The sequence below is a fragment of the Microtus oregoni genome, unplaced genomic scaffold, assembly GCF_018167655.1.
Source record: "Microtus oregoni isolate MIOR12 unplaced genomic scaffold, Mior012 000063F_ref0000156, whole genome shotgun sequence".
Taxonomy (NCBI): domain Eukaryota; kingdom Metazoa; phylum Chordata; class Mammalia; order Rodentia; family Cricetidae; genus Microtus; species Microtus oregoni.
In genome coordinates, this window is record NW_024543873.1 from 4,791,986 (window position 1) to 4,812,607 (window position 20,622).

Genomic DNA, 20,622 nt, shown 5'->3' on the forward strand with positions numbered 1-20,622 from the left:
TTAAGTGGAATGGTTGATATAGCAGGCAAGTTTGTCTGCACTGACATTTGCTACTGTAAATATCTATCTTTGAAAGCATTTTCTTCACTTTATTAAGTTTACCAGGTAGAGCAAACAATGTGGTTCCCTAGCATTTTCCAGTGCATTTAAAAAGCCATTGTTTTTGATTCTCGTTCTCCAGTTGCATTATCAGGAGACAAAAGAACACTGTAGAAGAATAGAAAGAAGGTAGACACGCTAGAAAACTCTCAAATAAAGCAAAAATTTTAAAGATCTGAAGAATTTTAGTGATAAGGATTTTCACTACTAAAGATGATGATGCATGTATATCTATAAAGAAATTATGATACTGTAAGACCATACATAGATGGGGGTGGAGATAGGTGGAGGGAATGGAAGGAAGGGAGGGAGTGGGAACTGGGATTGGTGTGCAAAATGAAAAAAGATAGTTTGTTTTCTTTATAAAAAATAAAATAGGGGGGCTGGAGAGATGGCACAGTGGTTAAGAGCACTGTCTGCTCTTCCAGAGGTCCTGAGTTCAATTCCCAGCAACCACATGGTGGTTCACAACCATCTGTAATGAGATCTGGCACCCTCCTCTGGTGTGTGGGCATACATGGAGGCAGAATGTTGTATACATAATAAATAAATAAATCTTTAAAAAAATAAAATAGAATAGAATAAATTATATATTAAAAAATGTTTGTCACCGGGATGGCTACCAGGAGACCATCTGTAAAAAACTAAGTTTCTAGTTTGCTTTTAAGGAATGCTCAATAATAATTTAAGTTATTCATGTACTCTTTTAAATATCCAATGGATATTATTTACAGTAGTAATACAGTAAACCTCCTAGAAACACAGTTTGCAGTAATATATTTTACCATTATGACCTCATTCATATGGAGTCATCAAAAGCTGTTCTCATAGAATTAGAGAATAGAATAGTTGTTACTAGGAGAGGTAGTGGAGAGAACAGATGAAGAGAGAGGTGAGTCAGTGGTTAGAATTTTACAGTTAGATGGAAAGTATCATGTTTATATGTTTTATATACATGCAGTGCACAATATGACACAATTGAATAATTCGTGACACAAAGTATATCTTTAAAATGGTTTTCATTCTACTGAAATTCTAAATTCAGTATAAATGCACATATAAGGGGGAGAGTGTATATATGTGTGTGTTCATTTAGCACATTGTATCCAATAAATATGTCTTATTATGTGTAATTTAAAAATAGGCAGTTAAATAGCTTGATCTGTTACATCACAAAAACCATTTGATGAAACTCTTCATTTCTTAGCCTCTGGTACTATCTAGCTAATTAGAATTGGTACTACTAACTAGTAACCAATAAAAATATGCACATACATATAACATACATGTATGCATGTGGGTGGGATAAGGTACCTTGTGCTTTTCAAACTGATTGATCTAACATGTCACATATTTCTCGAAAATGGGAGTATTTGTTTGCCTAAAATCTTCCTTAATTGAAAAACTGGTAGAGTCATTCAGTCTACCACTACCTTTTAAACTACTTTTGTTTCTTTTGCTCTCTGATTTTTGAATTTGATAAATCAAAATCAAGCAGTGGCTTAGGAATCTTTCCTCATTCCCCTTAGTAAATATTTATTGGTTCATATACTCTGTACCAGGCATTAGACAGATGAGGAGTGGATCAAAAACTGAATGTCTAACTCTATCTTTTAAGTGAGATATTGAAAGAGTATTTCTGGTTCTTCCCAAGTGCTCCATATGTTTATCCCCTTGGGCGATTCTTTTTCTACTATGGCGTTATCTTTCTAACTATCATGCAAGATTATGTCTTTGCTTCTATTGTTTTATTGATGGATTGCCTTTGTCCAAAACTTAGTAATAGGAACTCTTAGTACTCTTTTGTATATTGGTCTTGCATTGAAATTTTTATACAACCTGTGGACTCTTTGCTCATCTTAGCTCTTCCCATTCCTCAGGGGAGAAAAACTGTTTCATACTCTGTTAAAGCCAAGTAATAATTTTATTTTAAAAATATTTAAAAAATATTTCATGTATCATTTACATACAAAAACTGTATACATTCAGTATACACAGTTTGGTGTCCCTGGGGGTGAACATATACCCGTGAAATCACCACAATTCATGCCACAAACTGTATCTTTGAACTAGTTTTCACTTTCCTACTGGAATACTAAATTTAATTGAATGTCATTATCATATAGCAGTAACCAACAAGTGATTTTTTTTATTCTTTCTTGCTCATTCGTCAGAATAGTCAAAATTGCCTCGCTTATAAGGTCTTAGGCTGTCTGCCTATAGAAATAATCATTTGCTCTTTTCCTATGCTGATCTGAGTTTGGACACTCTATTGTAATTCCTAACCTCTATTGTAGCTTCTCATTCCACCAAATAATGGTAGATCTGAACTGTGCTGTATGCCTTCCTTTGGGCACCTCTTTATCCCTTCTACTCAAAATAGTCGACCAATCATTTGCCTACCTGACTAATGTTCCTTTTTACCCAAAGACAGCTATAATTATTAAGATCAGAAGTGCCATGTGGCGTTAAGGACAATTTTTTACTTCTGACCCTTGAACTTTTTTCCTTAGCTCTCTCAAGGGCTAGAGTGGTTTAATATTAACAATTATGATTCATATAGAAACACTACTATCAGCTTTCATTTGTTTATAAAGTTAACTCATAATTATTAAGGTACAATTTAACTAGGCTTGAAATTATATAGGCCTTCTGCAGCCTTCCTTTTGACTGCTTCTGTCCCCAGAGGACATCACTCAATAGGTGACCAAGTAAAAATTATGCTACACAGTTTACTCAGCTGTTCCCTTCATGAACAGTTAGTAGAAATGTGATAGAAACTACAACCATGTGCTCATTGTTCTTCAGAATTTTCTGACAGAAATAAGCCTGATGATGATTAAAAGGGTTTACTTCTTTTATACAACATAAAAGTCTTCAAATGAACAGTAAAGGGGAGGTATTATGAGTGCTAGTAAAATTTAAGGGCCCTGTTTTCTGGTATTAAAATTGAGTCAACAAATTGCTAACAAATGTTTACCCTTAAGTAAGAGAAAATGCTTAGTCTTTACCTCTAAATAGAAGTTCAGAGAAGGAAGGCCACAGCTGTTTTGTGGGGTTCAGGCTGTGATATCATTTAAATCACTTAAAATATTTTGTATCCATCAATAATTGTAACTGATGTTGGATATTATTGAGAAAAAGTAGGTCACTTGTGTTAGAAAGATAAAGCAATGGATTTGGTATATCATTTAATTTTCATTTCTTTATACTAACTTGATGAATAATTCATTTTAATTAAAAAGTTAGTGTACCAAAAATATTTACAAACTAGACACATGTACTTGAGGAATTTTTGCTATTTTCTTAATTTCTAAATAGAAGCATACTTACCCACATATTTATGAGGCACACTATAATAATTTTACATATGCATAGAATGTGAAATGCTAATCAGTGTACTTAGCATTTTCATCTTCTCACTTATATGTTCCATGTGCTGGGAACCTTAGGACTATCGTAAATTTGTGTTAGACTTCAGTTACTAAAATCATTTTATGAGATAGACACTGTCTTCCAAGTTTATTGCTGCACTGTTCACAATAGCTAAGATATGAAATTCATCAAGACCATCAACAGGTAACTGGTTAAGGAGAGAATTTTTTATTAAATTGCTTTACTATTCAAAGGGGCTTCAGAGTACTTTAAGAAGAATATTTGCTGGGTAATTCAAATTTTACCTTGGTAGGGTTCCAACTATTGTCTCCCCATAGTTAATCACCGAGTAATATGTATAAACATGTGTGTGTGTGTTAAGAATTCTTGTGTTTGAGATGAATTAAATTTCCATAATGTTTTGTAATACAGGTCTACAAAGCAGCACGTTGAAATCAATGAATAGACATCAAAGTAAACATATAGTAATTTCCATGTTGCTAAATATTATTCTTTTAATATTTTTAAGCATTAAAATATATAAAATTCAGGTTGCTTTTTATACAAAAATAGGGGCAGGTCGGATTTGCCTGAGGGATCTTGATTTGTGGATCCTTATTCACCTGGGCTTGTCCAACCTATTGTCATCTACAAAGTTCATGCTTGAGAACTGTGCAATCCAATTAAAAATCACAAAACAATCTCATAACGTCTAATGTAACTTTTTGATTTTGTGCTGGGGCTCTCTCCAACTTCATGTGGTCTGTGGGCCATGAGTTGGACAAGCCTATGAGGAGCCAGAAATCTGTGACAGTGGTAGATGTCCCTGGGCTCTTGAACTTCCTAAGATCCAGTCAACAAATTTTGTGAATATATATGAGGTTTTTCTGTATACACTTCCTGCAGCTCTTAGCTGACTCTCAGAAAGTCCCAGAAGAAAAAGCTTAGGAGACATTTTGTCAGAAGTCATTCCCCTAAATGTTAGGAGGCATTTCTTGAGTTCATGGTAGTTTCTAGGCTTTGTTGCTAGTGCCCAAGAAGTCTTAGAAAATTGTATGATAGGAAAAAACTGCTAGACTCTGAGGACAAATCAGTCCTGAAACAAACCAGTGATCTTGTCTCTTAAAGCCTGCTACCTGCACCATTCTTAACACTTTGCCTGACTTTAGAAGTATGAAAAGTAGAAAAAGACAAGATTTCCTGAGTAAATTGGGAGCATGGGACCTTAGGAGAGGGTTGAAAGGGAAGGGAGAAGCAGGGAAGGGAGCAGAGAAAAATGTAGAGCTCAATAAAAATCAATTAAAAAAAAAGAAAAGAAAATTTACATCTCTGGCTGTGAGAGAAAACATCTCATATTTTCAAATATTTAATAAATGATTTTAGTTCAACTTTAAATATCAGAAGCAATTGAAATGTGTAAATTACTACAGGCTATACAGAGAAATCAGATTCCATTTAGTAAGAACCTTTTTCTTAGTGCTGGGGGATGTGGTTGAATGGTAATGTGTGCTTAGCATGTATAAGGCCATGAGTTCTAGCCCCAGCATACATACTCACAATCTACCCCTATCCTTTTCTTTAAAAATAAACAATAACTCAAAAATGGGTTCATGTTAGTTTAATTGCCATGAGGAGCTATGATATACATAGAAGCAGGATTAAGTTCCTTAGCTTATTGCAACTGAATGCACACGATGTTGCATTCAAGTTATAGGCTGCTTGACTTAACCAGTGGCTGTTAGTCAAAAGTAAGCCATTGAATGCTCAGGTTCATAAAATGGAGTAGTTAGCCTGGGGCAAAGGTAGTAGTGAGAAAATAGAAATAACCAGCTCAGAAGTTCCTGCCTCTGCTCCAGGGCTGCAGTCGGAAGATCTTCCCTCTCAATAAAGTGTTAGAGAATGAAATTTATACTCAAAGAGGAAATGGTCATAAAAGCTACAACACCAATTTTAAAATTTAATTACAACCCAGTATAGTTTGTGGTTAAATCTTTAAAAATAACTAAACATGTCCAGGAATCGTTTTACTTTTTCATATAGACTTATTATTGACAGATTTTTATACTGTTAAAAGAAATAGCTTACCCTAAGTAGATTAAAATAACCTTAAAGAGAAAGAAGGTAAACATAAAATTTTTCTTGAACAAAAAAAATATAGAGCGGTTAGAGCCATAAAAAGAAAGCCTTGCTTAGGTAAACATTAGGGTTGGCTTTAATAGAATATGATTTAAATTACTTATTTGTTAGTTTTTTAATTTTTTTTACTCTGAAAGTTTATCTACCCCTTAGCCTTTGTTTCTGTTCAATACATCATAGTTGTAATTTTTCAGTTTTAAAAAAGTGAAATTAAAATGTATCTGGAATTGAGAGAGTGACTTCAATGAGAAAGTTCTATAAAAATCTGAGAGAAAACAAATAAAACTGCTCTGTGTTTCAAATGTAGGGTTTTTTCTTTCAAAGATTTTTGCTGATTTGGACAAGAGTATGAACTATTAGAACTTGTCAGGTCTAATTCCCGAAGATGGTGAGAACTTTGACAGGTTTCTGAGAATTGTTCCATCATAAGACTTAGTTGGGCTTGGTCAGCCCAAGGTTATCTGTCCTCAAACCTCTGAGTCCCTCCCTATCATCTTTCTTGGCATCTAGTGTGGTCCCTTCATCTTAAAATGCTTCCCCCTTACCCTAATGAGCCCAGTTCCTTTGAGCTGGATTCTTTCTGGTCTTCCTAAGAGAACCCACAGCTTATGTAAATGGTGCATTTACATAAGGTGGAATGCTAAAGTGGGAGCACTTCCTTAGCAGCCAGCTTGGCCTTCAGAGTTTCTTCAGGTGGCTGTGCCAGTGAACATTCCAAGTAAGCATGGAAGGTGAGGTGGAGGTTATATATATATATATATATATATATATATATATATATATATATGACCCCACAAGACTTAGATTCCTATTCTCCCTGTATTTAGAAGAAGCCCTTCGACTGCAACTTAGCAGCTGTGGGTGCAGCTTGATTTCTCCAATGAAAGAAAGAAAATGAATGCAAGAAAAAACACATGCACTTAGTAAAATACAGTGAGATAACATGCAAGAAAAAACAAATGCACTTAGTAAAATACAGTGAGATAACACTAGTTATTACTTTATTAAATTGCTACTGGAAATATATAAGTAATATTTATTATTCGTTCATTAAACTTAAAATTTATCTTTAAAGTGTACCTTCAATTATATCTATAAGTCATTAAGTATTCGTACTTTAGGGAGGACAAGAGAACTATCAATGAAATGATAACCACATCGAAAAGAAAAGATGCACAAACTGGAAAAGAGCACAGTAAGAGGGTAAAATGTGCCATTCCTGATACTAAAGGCAGTACACGTACCAATCTCTTTGAATGCAGGAACTGTAAAGAGAGACAATATGGTACTAGCCCTTTGCATTTCTAAGGCCTTTTTTATTTAACTAGTTATACTCTAAATTATGGAACTCCTGTTATCTGATCTCTTCTTCCCTAATAGGGATCCTCATAGCATTTCTAGGGCCACCTTTTGAACTATGAGTATCCTCTACCCCCTAGATAAAGACAAGGCTGGGTAAGAGAGCTGAGTTTATGAAACAGGACCTGTAGTAAAATAGTAAAAATACAATAAAGTAAAAGTAAAATGACAATACTATCCTCATTTTAGGTAGATGGTAAATTGGTAAAGCATTCACATTTTTTAAATTACTGTTTCCTTCTTCAAGTCTTCTATAAATATCAGTTGGCCAAGAAAAGAGAGAAGGCCACTGTTAGGTGATTGGACATGGGACAGGCAGCATTACAGCTGGGAAGAGAAAGGAGAAAGTGAAAGGAAAAGGACCCCCAGGAGTACACAGAGTCCACTTTTAAAGGCATGGCTATGTGAGGAAGCAAGAGAAATCTTGTTTATATGTACTGTCATTCATTGGTAAAATTACGGCTTTTTAAAAAATTGGCTTACCAGTAAAGTTCATGCCTATAGATAGTTGTCGTTTTAAAAGCTATTCCTATATGGCAATTAGTAAAAGACAAAAAAAAAATCAAGAAACAGTGGTGATTATATAACAGTAGTATATACATATGTATGTCAATTAATGAAAAAAGGCCATAAATTTTAAAGAGAGCAAGGAAAGGGTATATGGGAGGATTTGGAAGGAGGACAGGGAAAGGTGAAGTGATAAAACAATATAATATAAATATACAAAAATTAATATATAATTTATAATTTTAAATATAAAGTAAAAAGACATAATTATATAATAAATATAATAAAATGATTTGATTATTGAATCTCAAAAAGAAAAGAAAAGCTAATAGTATCTTAAGAAATGCTTTCTTTGAGAATGCCCGGTGTAATAAATAGTAAGAAGGATATGTTTACCTCTTTTTCTCTCTTTTGAACACAGGCATCTTTTCCTATGAATCCATCGCTTGCAGCTAATCCTGCCATGGCTTTCAATCCTTACATGCATCATCCTGGGATGGGCCTGGTTCCTGCTGATTTTTTACCAAATACTCCAGTTCTGTTTCCTGGAAATCCACCTCTTGCATTGCCAGGAGTTCCTGCCCCAAAACCAGCTCGTACAGATAGACTGGAGGTATTTGTGGATACATATATAAATGCTTGTAGAATGGATATTAACATTATGCATAATGTACATTTTCAGAGCCTAATTTGTTGAATGTTTTAAATAAGTATATCCGAGTACCTTTTAGCATATAAGGAGTCTGAGAAAGAATGTTAACCTTTTTTAACTTCAGTTAGACCTTGTTCTGAAGTGAATGTATTTTGTTGTGCAGTAGGTCAAACACTGTTTCAAGTATACCCAAACATGAGCCACTCTATAGGAAGTCTGAGTGAGAATTTTCTTTATACCCATGTGGAACTTTATAGAATGGATTAACTGGATTTGCTCATGAGTCTCTACTTTCTAGAATGATAAACTGAAAAAAAAATGAACCTAACATTTTACAGTTATAGAATGTGAAGCTGTATGGATGTGGGTTATGAATAGCATCTAAACACTCTCTCCTGTGAAGAACTATGTATTTCATAGTAAATATGAAACCTAAAGAATTTAAAAGAAATTTCAAACATCCTTTGATTTATTGGCTCCCTTTAATTTTCCTTTAATAGCTATTCTTTGTTCGCTAGGAAAAATAACTGGTTTATTTCTTATAAAGTCAGCTCCATTGGCAACCAATTGAATCCCTAATCATGTATTAGAATGGAATCTAAATATACACGTGACTCAATGTGGTTTACAAATTGGCTATGTAACATTGCTGTGTGCTGAAGAATCACCCTAGGCCTTAAAGAAATAATTACATTTGAGGGTATATGTTTACTTCAGGATTAAAACACATTTTCTTGTAGCTTTTTTTTTTTTGGTTTTCTGAGGCAGGGTTTCTCTGTAGCTTTGGAGCCTGTCTTGGAACTAGCTCTTGTAGACCAGGCTGACCTTGAACTCAGAGATCCACCTGTCTCTGCCTCCCGAGTGCTGGGATTAAAGGTGCAAACACATTTTTAGTAATACTTTAGGTCCTACTATGTCAGTGTAAGGCAAATAGACATTTTGTGGAAAATGTGATTTCCACACCCCTCATGGAATATAAAAATTTATTTTTTTTTGTCTTAGGGCGAATATTGCTTTCTATTACCTTTCATCTTTTCTTGCTATTTCCTACATAAATGACAAAATGTGTATGTGACCTTCATATCTTCATGGAAAGTAAATAAAGCCAGTCACCTTCCACTCATCACTGGGAATGTATGTGTGTGTTTGTTTTCCTGTTTAAGGTTTGCCGTGAATTTCAGCGTGGAAATTGTACCCGTGGGGAGAGTGAGTGTCGCTACGCTCACCCTACTGATGTTTCTATGATTGAAGTGTCTGACAATACTGTGACAATCTGCATGGATTACATTAAAGGCCGATGCTCCCGGGAGAAATGCAAGTACTTTCATCCTCCTCCCCACTTGCAAGCCAAGCTCAAGGCAGCTCATCACCAGATGAACCATTCAGCGGCTGCTGCAATGGTAAGAGCAAGTTAGGACTGTGGGCTTCATATAAGCCCACTTTGTCTATTATTTTGCATGCACAAAAGACTGACTACTCAAGTGTATCTAAATATGAATAGCCAAAGTTACATGCTAGACAATAAGAACCTATATATTCTACTTCATTTGCTAAGACTTTCTAAAGATAATTATTTAAAAGCTTTATTCATGATTATTTTTAACTCACTATTCTTTTTTTCTTAATTTTAGAGAAAGGTAAATTATATGATTTAAACAGTAAATCATATTGAGTGCCTGTTATAGTCTGACTAGCCTGAATATTCAAAGGTGGCAGAGTTGCTTCTGTTTTCTATGAGCCACTTTCATGGATGCTTTATTGCTCACATTCTTAATGCCCTTTGAAAACACAGTGCAAAAAGATAGGGTATTAAACAGCTCGAATTTCCCAAAGGTCAAGATTACCTTTCTGTTCTGGCTGTATGGTGCAGACAGAAGGGAAGATCAAGGCAGAAGGCAGCCATATCTTCAGGGAGATTTGGACATGACTGAGGGAAAAGACCTCTCCTTTGAATTGCTCTAGCAGGCAGTTATGGGCAAGAGTTAGTTCTGATTGATAACGCTAACTGAAGTAAGTAGAGAAACTAATTGTAACACTGTAGTGTTAGAAGTCAAAGTTAAAATTACTCAAATGTTTCACAACTATGAGTTATTTTGATATGTTGCTTGCCACATTTTTTGCTTGTTTGATTTTTGCTACCAAGATCTCCACCCATATTCCCAGTGGGGGACAAAATTAAATAAGCTTCATTTTGCCTGTGCAACCCCTAAGTCTATAATCACCAAATTATATGTGCATGCAAATGAGGAACCTCCTGTCCTGCTCTGGTAAAATCTTAAATGAATGCATTTCACCTCGATGGTTTAGAAAAAAGGCATTTGGAATGAAAACTGGCATTTTACAAATGAGTATCTGTCATTGAACTTTGCAATCTGTTCTCAGAGAAAGCTGGAAATTATGCATCTCTAAAGCTACTTGGTTTATTTTCATCTGACTTATTTTGACAGTCAAAATAATGTATTCATCAGAGGAAGGGTTCTCAAAAGAAAATATAGATCCTTTTAGGCTTTTAGTATCCATGGGCATCAGGAGGTCATAGCATGACTCGTTTTGGTACTTGGAAGGCTAGTTTCTCCGTAGAAGTGTTCCTGTCTCCTGAGGCATTTGAAGCACACCTCAGTGTTGCTGGCACTTACTGAAATAGCACATATTTTGCTGAAGGAAAAATGCAAAGTAATGTTAAACTTTTCCAGTGACTCTGATCTAGGATCTGCCTTGGACAGTAAAAAAAAAACAGTGAGATTCTGAGAGAACTTTAGACATAGAAGAAGGGCTTAAAAGTTTTGATAGATTTTAGAATTAAAACTATTTAATGAATCAAACATTTTATACTAAACTGTGCAGAGAGCCTCTGTTTAAAAAAAAACTGCAAATGCTTTACATTTCACTTAAATTTCTAACACAAGAGTGAGATAGGTGATAGAGAGGAATGATTCACCTGCCTTTTCTTACAGGTGAATTTTTACATTTACACTTAGAAGATTTGAACCTGAGGTCTTTGTCTAAATTCGATTTTGTTTTTCAGGACTATAGTATTATAATGCCAATGTCTGCATGCCATTTATCCCCTCCGTCCATGCTGGGACTTTAATAGACAGGAATCTTTGTTCTCTTCTACCTGTCACTTCTGCTCTTCTCATTTCTATTGTTTACTTGTTTACTATTGTTACTTACATCTAAGAAGTAAGTTGTGTATGACAATTTGCTGTTCGAGTTTTCTATCACATCCTGTCCCAAGTCTTATCGATTAGGGACATGAAACGGCCTGCTCCTTTTATATTTCTGTTTCATACTAACTATTTGCACTGAAACAGCTAGTCTTTGTAGCTGTTTCCCTGCTGAGTACCCACTACTTATGTAAAGTGTTACTCCGTGGATACCCTGTGTTGGTTCCCCAGGTTGTATCTTAGATAATTGGCACTTGCTTGGTTTGAGGACAATTTTACTTCTCTGATAATAATGACTGTTTCATCCCTTTGCTATAGGCCCTGCCGCCTGGTGCACTTCAACTGATACCAAAGAGGTCAGCCCTTGATAAGGCCAATGGTGCCACCCCGGTCTTTAATCCCAATGTTTTCCACTACCAACAGGCTCTGGCTAACATGCAGATTCCGCAGCCGGCATTTATCCCTACAGGTGAGAGCACAGTTCTGGGAATCTAGAGTTTAGCAGTTTGAATTTGTATACTGCAAAGCAGCTTCTAAAGGGCTTTCGTTGGAGGATAGTCATCATGCATTTTGACTACAAGTAAAATAAAACAATTATATTTAATTTGCTATTATCTAGAATAATATATGATTTTGGAAATGATGGAAATTAAACTAGGAGAGTTTTTGTTTGCTTCTGAAGGTTGATTCACTTGGTTGATACACTTGAATTTATCTCATCTAATTTCTTGACTTGTAGTCATTATTTCATAGGTAGGAATTATCTGTCAAAAGCATTTTCCAACTTCAATGTGTAAAATTCTGTAGTCCATATAACTGTGATATAACAAGATCAATAATTTTTAAAATCCTTAAATGTATAATAAATTTATAGTATATGTAAAGCTGTTAGCTTTAGCCTCTAACTCTTGGAAATTATTTTTAAGTGAAAGTAAATATTTGGGATTGTATGTCTAATAGAGAACTTGTCTAGCATGTGCAAAGCCCTGGACTCAGTTCTTTAAAGAAAACATAAAGTTCTTTTTAACCTATGAATTACTTTTACTCCCTGGGTCTGTGGTCTTCAATCTAACCTGTAACTATAAGCATGGGTGATTACTAGTCTGCATGTGCTGATTCATTGATATTGCAAAAATGATCTTTCTAGTTTAAATTCACTTCTATCTATAAGTCCTGAATAATGAAATCTCTCTTTTCTTTACTTTCCACGCTTTCTGCATGGTGTACAGGGCCAATACTGTGCATGGCACCCGCTTCAACTTTTGGTAGGTTTTGTACAAAAATTCTCAACTTTCTCTAACCTAAAAGCATTTTTCTACTGTGGCTATAAACACATAAGTGATAAGGTGATGTGAGTGGACATTTTCTGAGTATTTAGGGTTTAATATGGTATTCTTTGGAATCAAAGTAGACTTATTTCTCAAGTTCTAGTAGGTTGCCACTGTAGCCAAATTTTAGTCCTGCCTTTTCCATTCCTATCCTAAAAACAGCAACTGAAATATTAAAATGTTTCTTTCCACAGTGAAACTTGATAATTTTCTTAGTCTGGTATCTATTATTTTAAAAATACATTTCAAATATATAATTTATTAACTGCAATGAAACAATCACCTCCCAAAGTTACTCTTATAGTGTAAGCATTTATTACAAAGATGTTGAGAAAGGATGACTTAAGCAAAGCTAGACCATCCTGCCGTGTTCTTTGATGGATTCATATATATATATATATGAATATATAAACTCACAACCAATATATATATATATATATATATATATATATATATATATATGTTGTGAGTTTATTCTTTAATGGCTGAGCCATCTCTACAGCCCATTTTTGGATTCTGTAGTATCCAAGGATGGAGCATCATCTGCCATGTGATTTTTAAACTACCAGTCATATCCTCTCAGACTTTTGGCTAAGATCAAGTGGAATAAACAATTACACACAGTTTTTTAGTTAGCCACCACCACAATATGGTAGCCTTCCCTAAGAGAGTTTGTATTTCATTAATAGAAAAGAAAATGAGAAAACCACTGGGAGGTCACAGTTCCTATAGTCTTCATGGGAGCCAGAAACAGATCATGAGAAATTACTTTTGTTTAGAGTAGGGGGAAAGGAACACATATTGGCTTCTCCTACCAACTCAGTTCCTCTCATCTTAGAGAATTTGCAGCAGCTTGACCTCTATCCCAATGCTAGGTTAAAGTGATTACGGAGCTATTGAGATAAAAAAGAAAGGTCAAAATGATGACCACATAGAAACAGCACAAATACAGCAAGATCTGAACCCTGGCAAAAGGATGAGGCCTGTTATTGAAGGATTAGCTGTCACCATAGGAATTAGCATTGCGTTGATACTAACAGGAACATTCTGTAAATGTAAGTGGAAGAACAGACGTCTGCAACTTTGAGAAATGTGTCTCTGCTTTCACAATTTGTGACCTGTTTCTTGGGGCTGCTTCCTTGTCCTTTCCCTTTCAGAACTCTGCTTATGAATGCAATTGCATGCTTTGGCACTGCTGCTTCCTGCACAGTTGCTGTACTTCCAATGGGAGAAACATGAGTGGTTTTAGAATTAGCTCGTGAGACAATGAAGGATGACTGTAGGAAATGTGTAGCCAGAGATGGATAAAAGGGACAGCTATGGAGTTTCTGTTAATCACTATTTGGGGGACAGTCTTACTTACTTTGGCATTGATTGCATTTTCCTCTTGGCCATTCCCTTTGCCCGTAGACTTTCAGGAAATCTGAATTTGACTGAGGTAGACTTGATAAATTATTATATATGTATGCTTCCCATTCACACATTAATTCCCTGGTTGGATTTCCAAAATAAGCTGTAAATTAGAAAAGCATCCAAAAGCTTTGAGAATGAAATAGAAAGTAGCAAAGCAAAGCAAAACATCCTGAAAAGGATTTTGCAGCTGCTAGTCATTGTAGCTCTAATATTTCTTTTGAAGACAAGATTTACTATGAACCACTTGTGTATTTGACAATAGCGAAAATTTCCAAGGAACTTACCAAGCTGAATACATAGTCCACTGTATTCTTCATACCCTCTCTTCTGTCATATACTCGACAGAACCACTGTTCTTTTTTATATGCTGAGCAGGTAAGTACACGTAAAACTGCCATTTGTACCAGAAAAATCTAGTAACAGCACTTGTCAGTGAATTCAAACACCAGTTGACAATACCCTAATTAATTTTGACTGCTCAACTCAGTGACTTGTCTGCTTAGCTAGCTTTACTAGGTAGTTCTGGTAACAGCAGAATTTTTTCATATGCATTCATTACAACCTGTCCTGAAAATTCATCCTTTTGAATACACTACAATGTTACGTTGCTCAAAATGTTAAGAATGGCTGTTATCCTTAATGGTAATTATAATTGGCTTTCCCCTTTCTCTCTTTAAATTTTCCTCCATTCCATGCTGTGCTGCTTTGCACTGACTTTGATTGCATGCATCCATCATGATGATGTTACGTGGCTTGTTGCTGGGATATCTGCTATGCCCCATTCCATCGTATCTGTCATGGTTGTGTAAATGCTTCACCCTTCCATGTGTTGCTTCCATGATTTCCTACTGAAAGTGCCCATGATGCACGGTGCTACACCTTCCACTGTGTCTGCAGCAGCAACACCTGCCACCAGCGTTCCCTTCGTTCCAACAACTACAGGCAATCAGGTTTGGCCATTTATTTCATCTGTTCAGACTTAGATAACCACAATGTGTTGAAAAAGCACAGTATATACCTTTTGGATTGGTGAAAGTTATTGGTCCATGTGCTTATGTGTTTCTTAACCAGTTGTTAGATTTGGAACTTTTGTTTTTTATGTATAATTAGGGTACTGTATATGATTTTCAATTTTCTCAGGATTACTTGGCAATATTTTACCCATTGTTAATTGGTAAGCAGATATTATTCATGTTTTTCTATATCAATTTATTGCTACCACACCAATCCTCAAGTGTATATGCTGTACTGAATATGTCTTAAAAGCTTTCTCATCTTGGTGAAGAGGAAAAGTTATTTTACAGCCCCCCCCCCACTTGTTTTTGGTTATTGTGTTTGAACTTAGATTTAGTAAACACATCTCCTTTACTTGCAATTCCACTGGAAAGAAAGCATGCGATCACATTTCTTTCCAAGGAATGCGCATCTTTATTATCACCCAGTGATTACATCAGAAATTCCTTCTCTTGTAGACATTAGATGTACTTGTGTTGTTTCCACTTTCGTTTGGTTTAGATTTTTCAAGCAGAGTCACGGGCAAGTGGCCAATTTTTAGGAAATCTTGAAGTTGTGAGGCAATTAGTACAGTAGCTCCTGAGTACTGTGATACCCGTGCTGCCTTATCAAAGTGCTCACTTGCCCCAAAGCTGCTACTTAAATTTCCATCATGATAGTCAAGAAGCACACAACATTCATTTGATGGATAAACCACACTCCAACCTCTGCTCTGCAAAATTGACACAATGGAAATCGTAAATATGCTTAAAGGTTTCAGTGAAATTGATCATCATTTTGATGTAACAAACTCAAGCAGTGAGAAAAATAAACAGGATTCTCCTAAGAAATCATTTTAATCTGAAATCTTTTTTACTACTATAGATGCCCCACTTTTCAATAGATGAACTGAATAGGAGCATGTTTGTTTCTCAGATGTAGAAGTTACCAGTAGAACAGTAAGTTTAAGTATTAATAGATATTTGTAGGTTGTATCTTTTATTTACACAGTTGTATTTGCTAAGGTTTGAGTAAACATTTTCATGTAAAGACATTGCTTATAACTTGAACTTGCCTGAATTCAAAAATTTTGAAACTGAAATGCCAGAAAGATGATTTTTGTGATATAGAGATGACAGCTGTTACTATATTTTTCTAATGAGCTCATAGACTCAGTAATGTTTTTCTAGTTTCAAAGGGGCAAGATTTTTTTAAGCCAAAAGCACAAATCACATTTGAATTTTAATTCTTGAAACTTTTTTACTTGTTTGTTTTGTTTTCAAGACCAAATTTCTCTGTAGCCCTGGCTGTCCTGGAACTCACTTTGCAGACCAGACTGGCCTCGAACTCAAAGGTCTGCCTGCCTCTGTCTCTGAGTATTGGGATCAAGGACATGCAGCACCACACTGGGCTGAATCTTTAAGATTTTAAGATTTTTAAGCTTCATTTTTTTGTTTAAGTAACAAAGTAAATTTGTCGGAATTTGGCTGATATGTTAAAGACAGTGAGTGTTATGTTTTTGAGTCAGTACAAAATGCTGTGCTCTTTCTGTAGGTTACAGTATGTTGCTTCCCATGTAAGATAAGTAGAATTGCATTAGCTGTTTGGAAGTTTGAATGACATACAAAATAATTTAGCAGTCCAGTCATTATTTTCATTCTTTGTCCACCCTTAACATTTGACCTCTCCTTTGCCCGGTCCAGGGACCATTAGCAGCACACACTGAGTTCAAGCATTCATTCACATGGAACATGTCTGGTGAAGATACTTAAAAATCCTAGGTCCCTGAACTCTAGAGACCTAACAAATGAACCTGCTCCAGTACAGTTGTAGGTGTGGAGAGCTTGGAGGACTCTCACATTGGATTTGTCACATGGTTGGAGGAGGTAGCTGATATGCCTGCTGCTTCCCTAACTCACCATCTCCCATTATTAAGTCCCTAACACTGTTTCAGACAAAAGCCCGTAGCTATTATACACTAGATAAGCAGGTCCCCTCAGTCATAAGAAATGTTCTGAAAAGACATGGGAGATCTGAAGGAGCTGGAAGTTAGAATTGTTTTCACGGGTGTTCTTTGGGATAGTAGCAAATTGAGAAATCTCTAGACATGACAGTGGAGGTTTGTCCAATACTTGCTCATTTCTCATAGGTGAAGAAAATCCAAACAAAATGGATTTACATAAAATATGTTTGAAGAATTGTTTTTCTTCTACTTGATTCCTTTAAAAAAATAAGACATTTGGTAGAATATAATAATTTTCACATGTAACCAGTGTAAAAATTTTCTCCAAATATCAAAAATGTCATTTTGTATAATAGTATATGACTTACTGGAGATATTTCTGCAACAGTGTAAGATATTCAGCTAAAAGTGTAAATCTTTGTTTACTATTGAACCTTTTCAAAGTGTTTGGTATTAAGTACATCTCAGGGGTACCTGTCTGATGACTAAGATAAACTGATGGCTGGTTCATGAGCAAAATGGTTTCCATTACTAGGTAGTGCCTTAAATACGGCCCATCATGGGAATCTTCCATAGACTGTCCTAGGTATATGTCTGCTTAGTGATTGTTTGTCTTAGCCCTGCTGTCACAGACATAGGGTCTGAAATTCAGAGTGGAGACTATCTTGGCTTAGTTCACTTATAGAAGGAATAAGAACTAGTCTCCTAACACCTTGTTCAATAACCCTTCACTATTTCTTACTGATTCTCTTGTTTTGTTTTCTATTTCAGTTGAAATTCTGAGCAGCAGAGTTACGGAGTATCAGAATGTCTCAGCAAGAAACTCCATATGGCATTTCTATATGTATTCTCGTATGTCCTCTTCTACCAACACGACAATAAGCATGGTGCAGTCCATATATTAAGCACATACACCAGCTGAAAATTGAAAATAAAGCATTCAAAAATCTTTGGAGATATTAAAGTGAATAGAAAATTGACCACTGTGTATTACCTAGTATGGATTATTAATTGTATATGAGTTAGCATATAGAATACAACCATATAGCTTTGACATTTATTTGAATTATCAGCTCCGTATTACAAGAATTACCCATCTGATATGATTATCATATTGAAGTTAACCATAAAGTTTTCTAGTTTTTTTTTCCAAAAATGATTGATGTTAAGTGAACTTGCAGAGTACTGTAGTAAGCTTACTATACATTCATGGTGGATAAATTCTGTTTCTGAAGTGTTACCTTACTGTGTTGTTTACAGGATAGTCTATTGGATTGATGTAGAATGTAACTAATATATCCAGTACTATTTTCCCCATTGATATATTGTATTAAATTGGGTTCTGTTTGGCTTTTCCATGCTAGTGTTTTATTGTTTATACGTGGTATTTGATTTCAATTAAATGTCATTAGTGGGGAACAGTGTGATTGAAAAACATGACAGGTTCATGTTAATATGCACTCTTCAAAACATTTCTATAAGTTTCTTGAGGCATACATTTAACAGGCCTCACTTCTGAGTATACACAAAACCTGTTTATAGAATTTTACATGTAGATCTGACCTTGCAGAGTCAATAATATACTCAATTTTTAAAAGAGAAAAATAATTACCTACATATGATAGGAAAGTTCAGATGTTAACCTCAAACCCTCCTCTTAAATAATTTGAAAATCAAGTATTCCCATTCTAATAAATACCTGAGCATGTATAAAAATTATGTAGAGTAGCTGTTACATTTATTGTGTCACAGGGATCCTTTCTCTCAGCTTGAGTGTCTAAAATTGAGCCATTTTCATCTTCAGTTGAGAAACTGCTACTTACTCGTTTAAAGGTATGGTAATCATAGGTTGTAAGTCAAGAAGAGAGATGTGGGCGTGGAGACAGTTTTTATGTACTGGCAGAAAGTGTGTAAAACCTTTGCAGTGTAGCCTTTTGCACAAGTGTCATTTTCCAAATGCAAATGGCTCATGTTCTTTAGACGACTCTTTGAATAATAAGGTGCAGCCTAGCAGAAGTCAATCCAGGTGAAAGATAATTGTTTCCAAATGAGGCCTTACCTCCCCCAATAGACAATCTTCTCTATTGATCCCAGAAAGAGCTGAGCACAGGTTTGGAGAACTGGCAGGGATGGGGTCAGGGAGACATTTAAAATGACTGACTGATTATGCAGAACTAGAGAAGGTTTCCCCAATTGTCTTTCACTTCAGTTCCACTGAGTTTCCAGTTTCCTACAAGCTGCAGTGAAGTAGCAAGCTTTGACAAGGGTTTCCCTGTCCAAATTTTAACATCAGTTTGGGGGCTTTTGTTGTTTTATGTCTCAAAACAAAACCTATTTTTGGCTCATTTGAACTTATTTTCCTTTATGTGCACTTCAAAATTATAGTCAGTTTTATCATCATTTGTCTAGTATAGAATAGCAATATCCCATGGATGTGTGGTATGACTTCTTACTAATACTTACAAAATAATCTCACAAATATCAAATAGTAATCCATCAATTTCTGTGACATACAGTGTACCTTTTCTACTTTACATAGCTATTATTAATATTACTATTATTATAAAAGGGAAGAAATATATTCCAACAGCTTAAGTATATTTAATATTTTCTACTCAATATGTATTCTCCCATTGGAAGGTATAAAATCATCAAATTTTTGTACATATAAAGGTTGTTTTTCTTCATAAAAATCACAAGCAAAGAGAAAACATTTGGGATACCTTAAGGTAATTGGATTGATTTTAAAAACAGTGGAGTTGGCAAAGAGTTTATTGCCTTTTCCATGGTTGATAAAACAGAGAGACAGGCCCTGTGACTTGCCTAAGGCTGCCTAACCATCGTGGGAACCAATTGTTCCTCCTTTTTACATCTTTCATTGGAACATTTGCGACTCCAACTCAGAGCAGATCAGATCGGCTCAGAATAAAAAAAGAAATTCCCTCTGGTGATTGGTATCCTATTGATCTTAATTATCCAGGTGAATCCTGTTCACCAGTTATTTCTAAATCGTCTTGTTTGTATATTTGGGCCTCTGCCCTTTGCTAATTATTGCCTCAACTTAGAGACTGAGAGTTGTGTGTCCTTTTACCTGTGTGGGCTTTTTGAACCACTTAATTTCTGTTTTCTAAAATCATCATTCCAGAAAGAATGTACCTGAGCTAGACTAGATGTAGTTCTTAGTAGCTATGAGAATGTTTTTTTGCAAAATGTACTTTTTGTAGTTTGACATTTTGATGCAACATACTATCTCATTGAACTTCTTAAACTTTGGACAAAGAGAGACATAGATGAAGACTTAGAGATGCGCTGTTCTCATATTGCTCTAAGCACTGGAAAATCCTAGCGTTGACTTAGTTCTAGGAAGAGATTCAGTGATGAACATTCAGGGTAGTTGTCTTTTTGGTGCAACGCATCTCGATGACATTTTGAAAGTTGCTGTGTATGTGAAGTTTAAGAAAGCAAGCTCAAAGCTCGAACATATTCATCAAATTTAACCGAGTTTTGAGAGAAAGGAAACTTTTAAGTTGGCACTCTTTAGTTGTGCAATGACTAATGTTCTTATTGAAGAAAACAAGTCATTTGACTATAAATTGAATTAACAAGACAAGTCACAACAAATCAGTGACT

General features: G+C 35.2%; 1 protein-coding gene across 4 annotated transcripts in view; it reads left to right on the top strand.

Annotated features, from left to right (window-relative positions):
* Positions 1-17,826, top strand: part of LOC121439857 (muscleblind-like protein 3) — a 103,370-nt gene extending 85,544 nt beyond the window's left edge. Inside the window, exons 3-9 of one of the 4 annotated variants that reach the window (XM_041640475.1) lie at positions 7,898-8,089; positions 9,292-9,528; positions 11,614-11,764; positions 12,525-12,560; positions 14,892-14,986; positions 15,915-15,988; positions 17,764-17,826. In XM_041640475.1, coding sequence (XP_041496409.1) covers positions 7,898-8,089; positions 9,292-9,528; positions 11,614-11,764; positions 12,525-12,560; positions 14,892-14,986; positions 15,915-15,971 — 768 coding nt within the window. In that variant the 3' untranslated portion in view covers positions 15,972-15,988; positions 17,764-17,826. The remainder of the gene's footprint in view (positions 1-7,897; positions 8,090-9,291; positions 9,529-11,613; positions 11,765-12,524; positions 12,561-14,891; positions 14,987-15,914; positions 15,989-17,763) is intronic. The other 3 variants (XM_041640472.1, XM_041640474.1, XM_041640473.1) reach the window with 3 other exon arrangements.
* Positions 17,827-20,622: the final 2,796 nt, after the last annotated feature.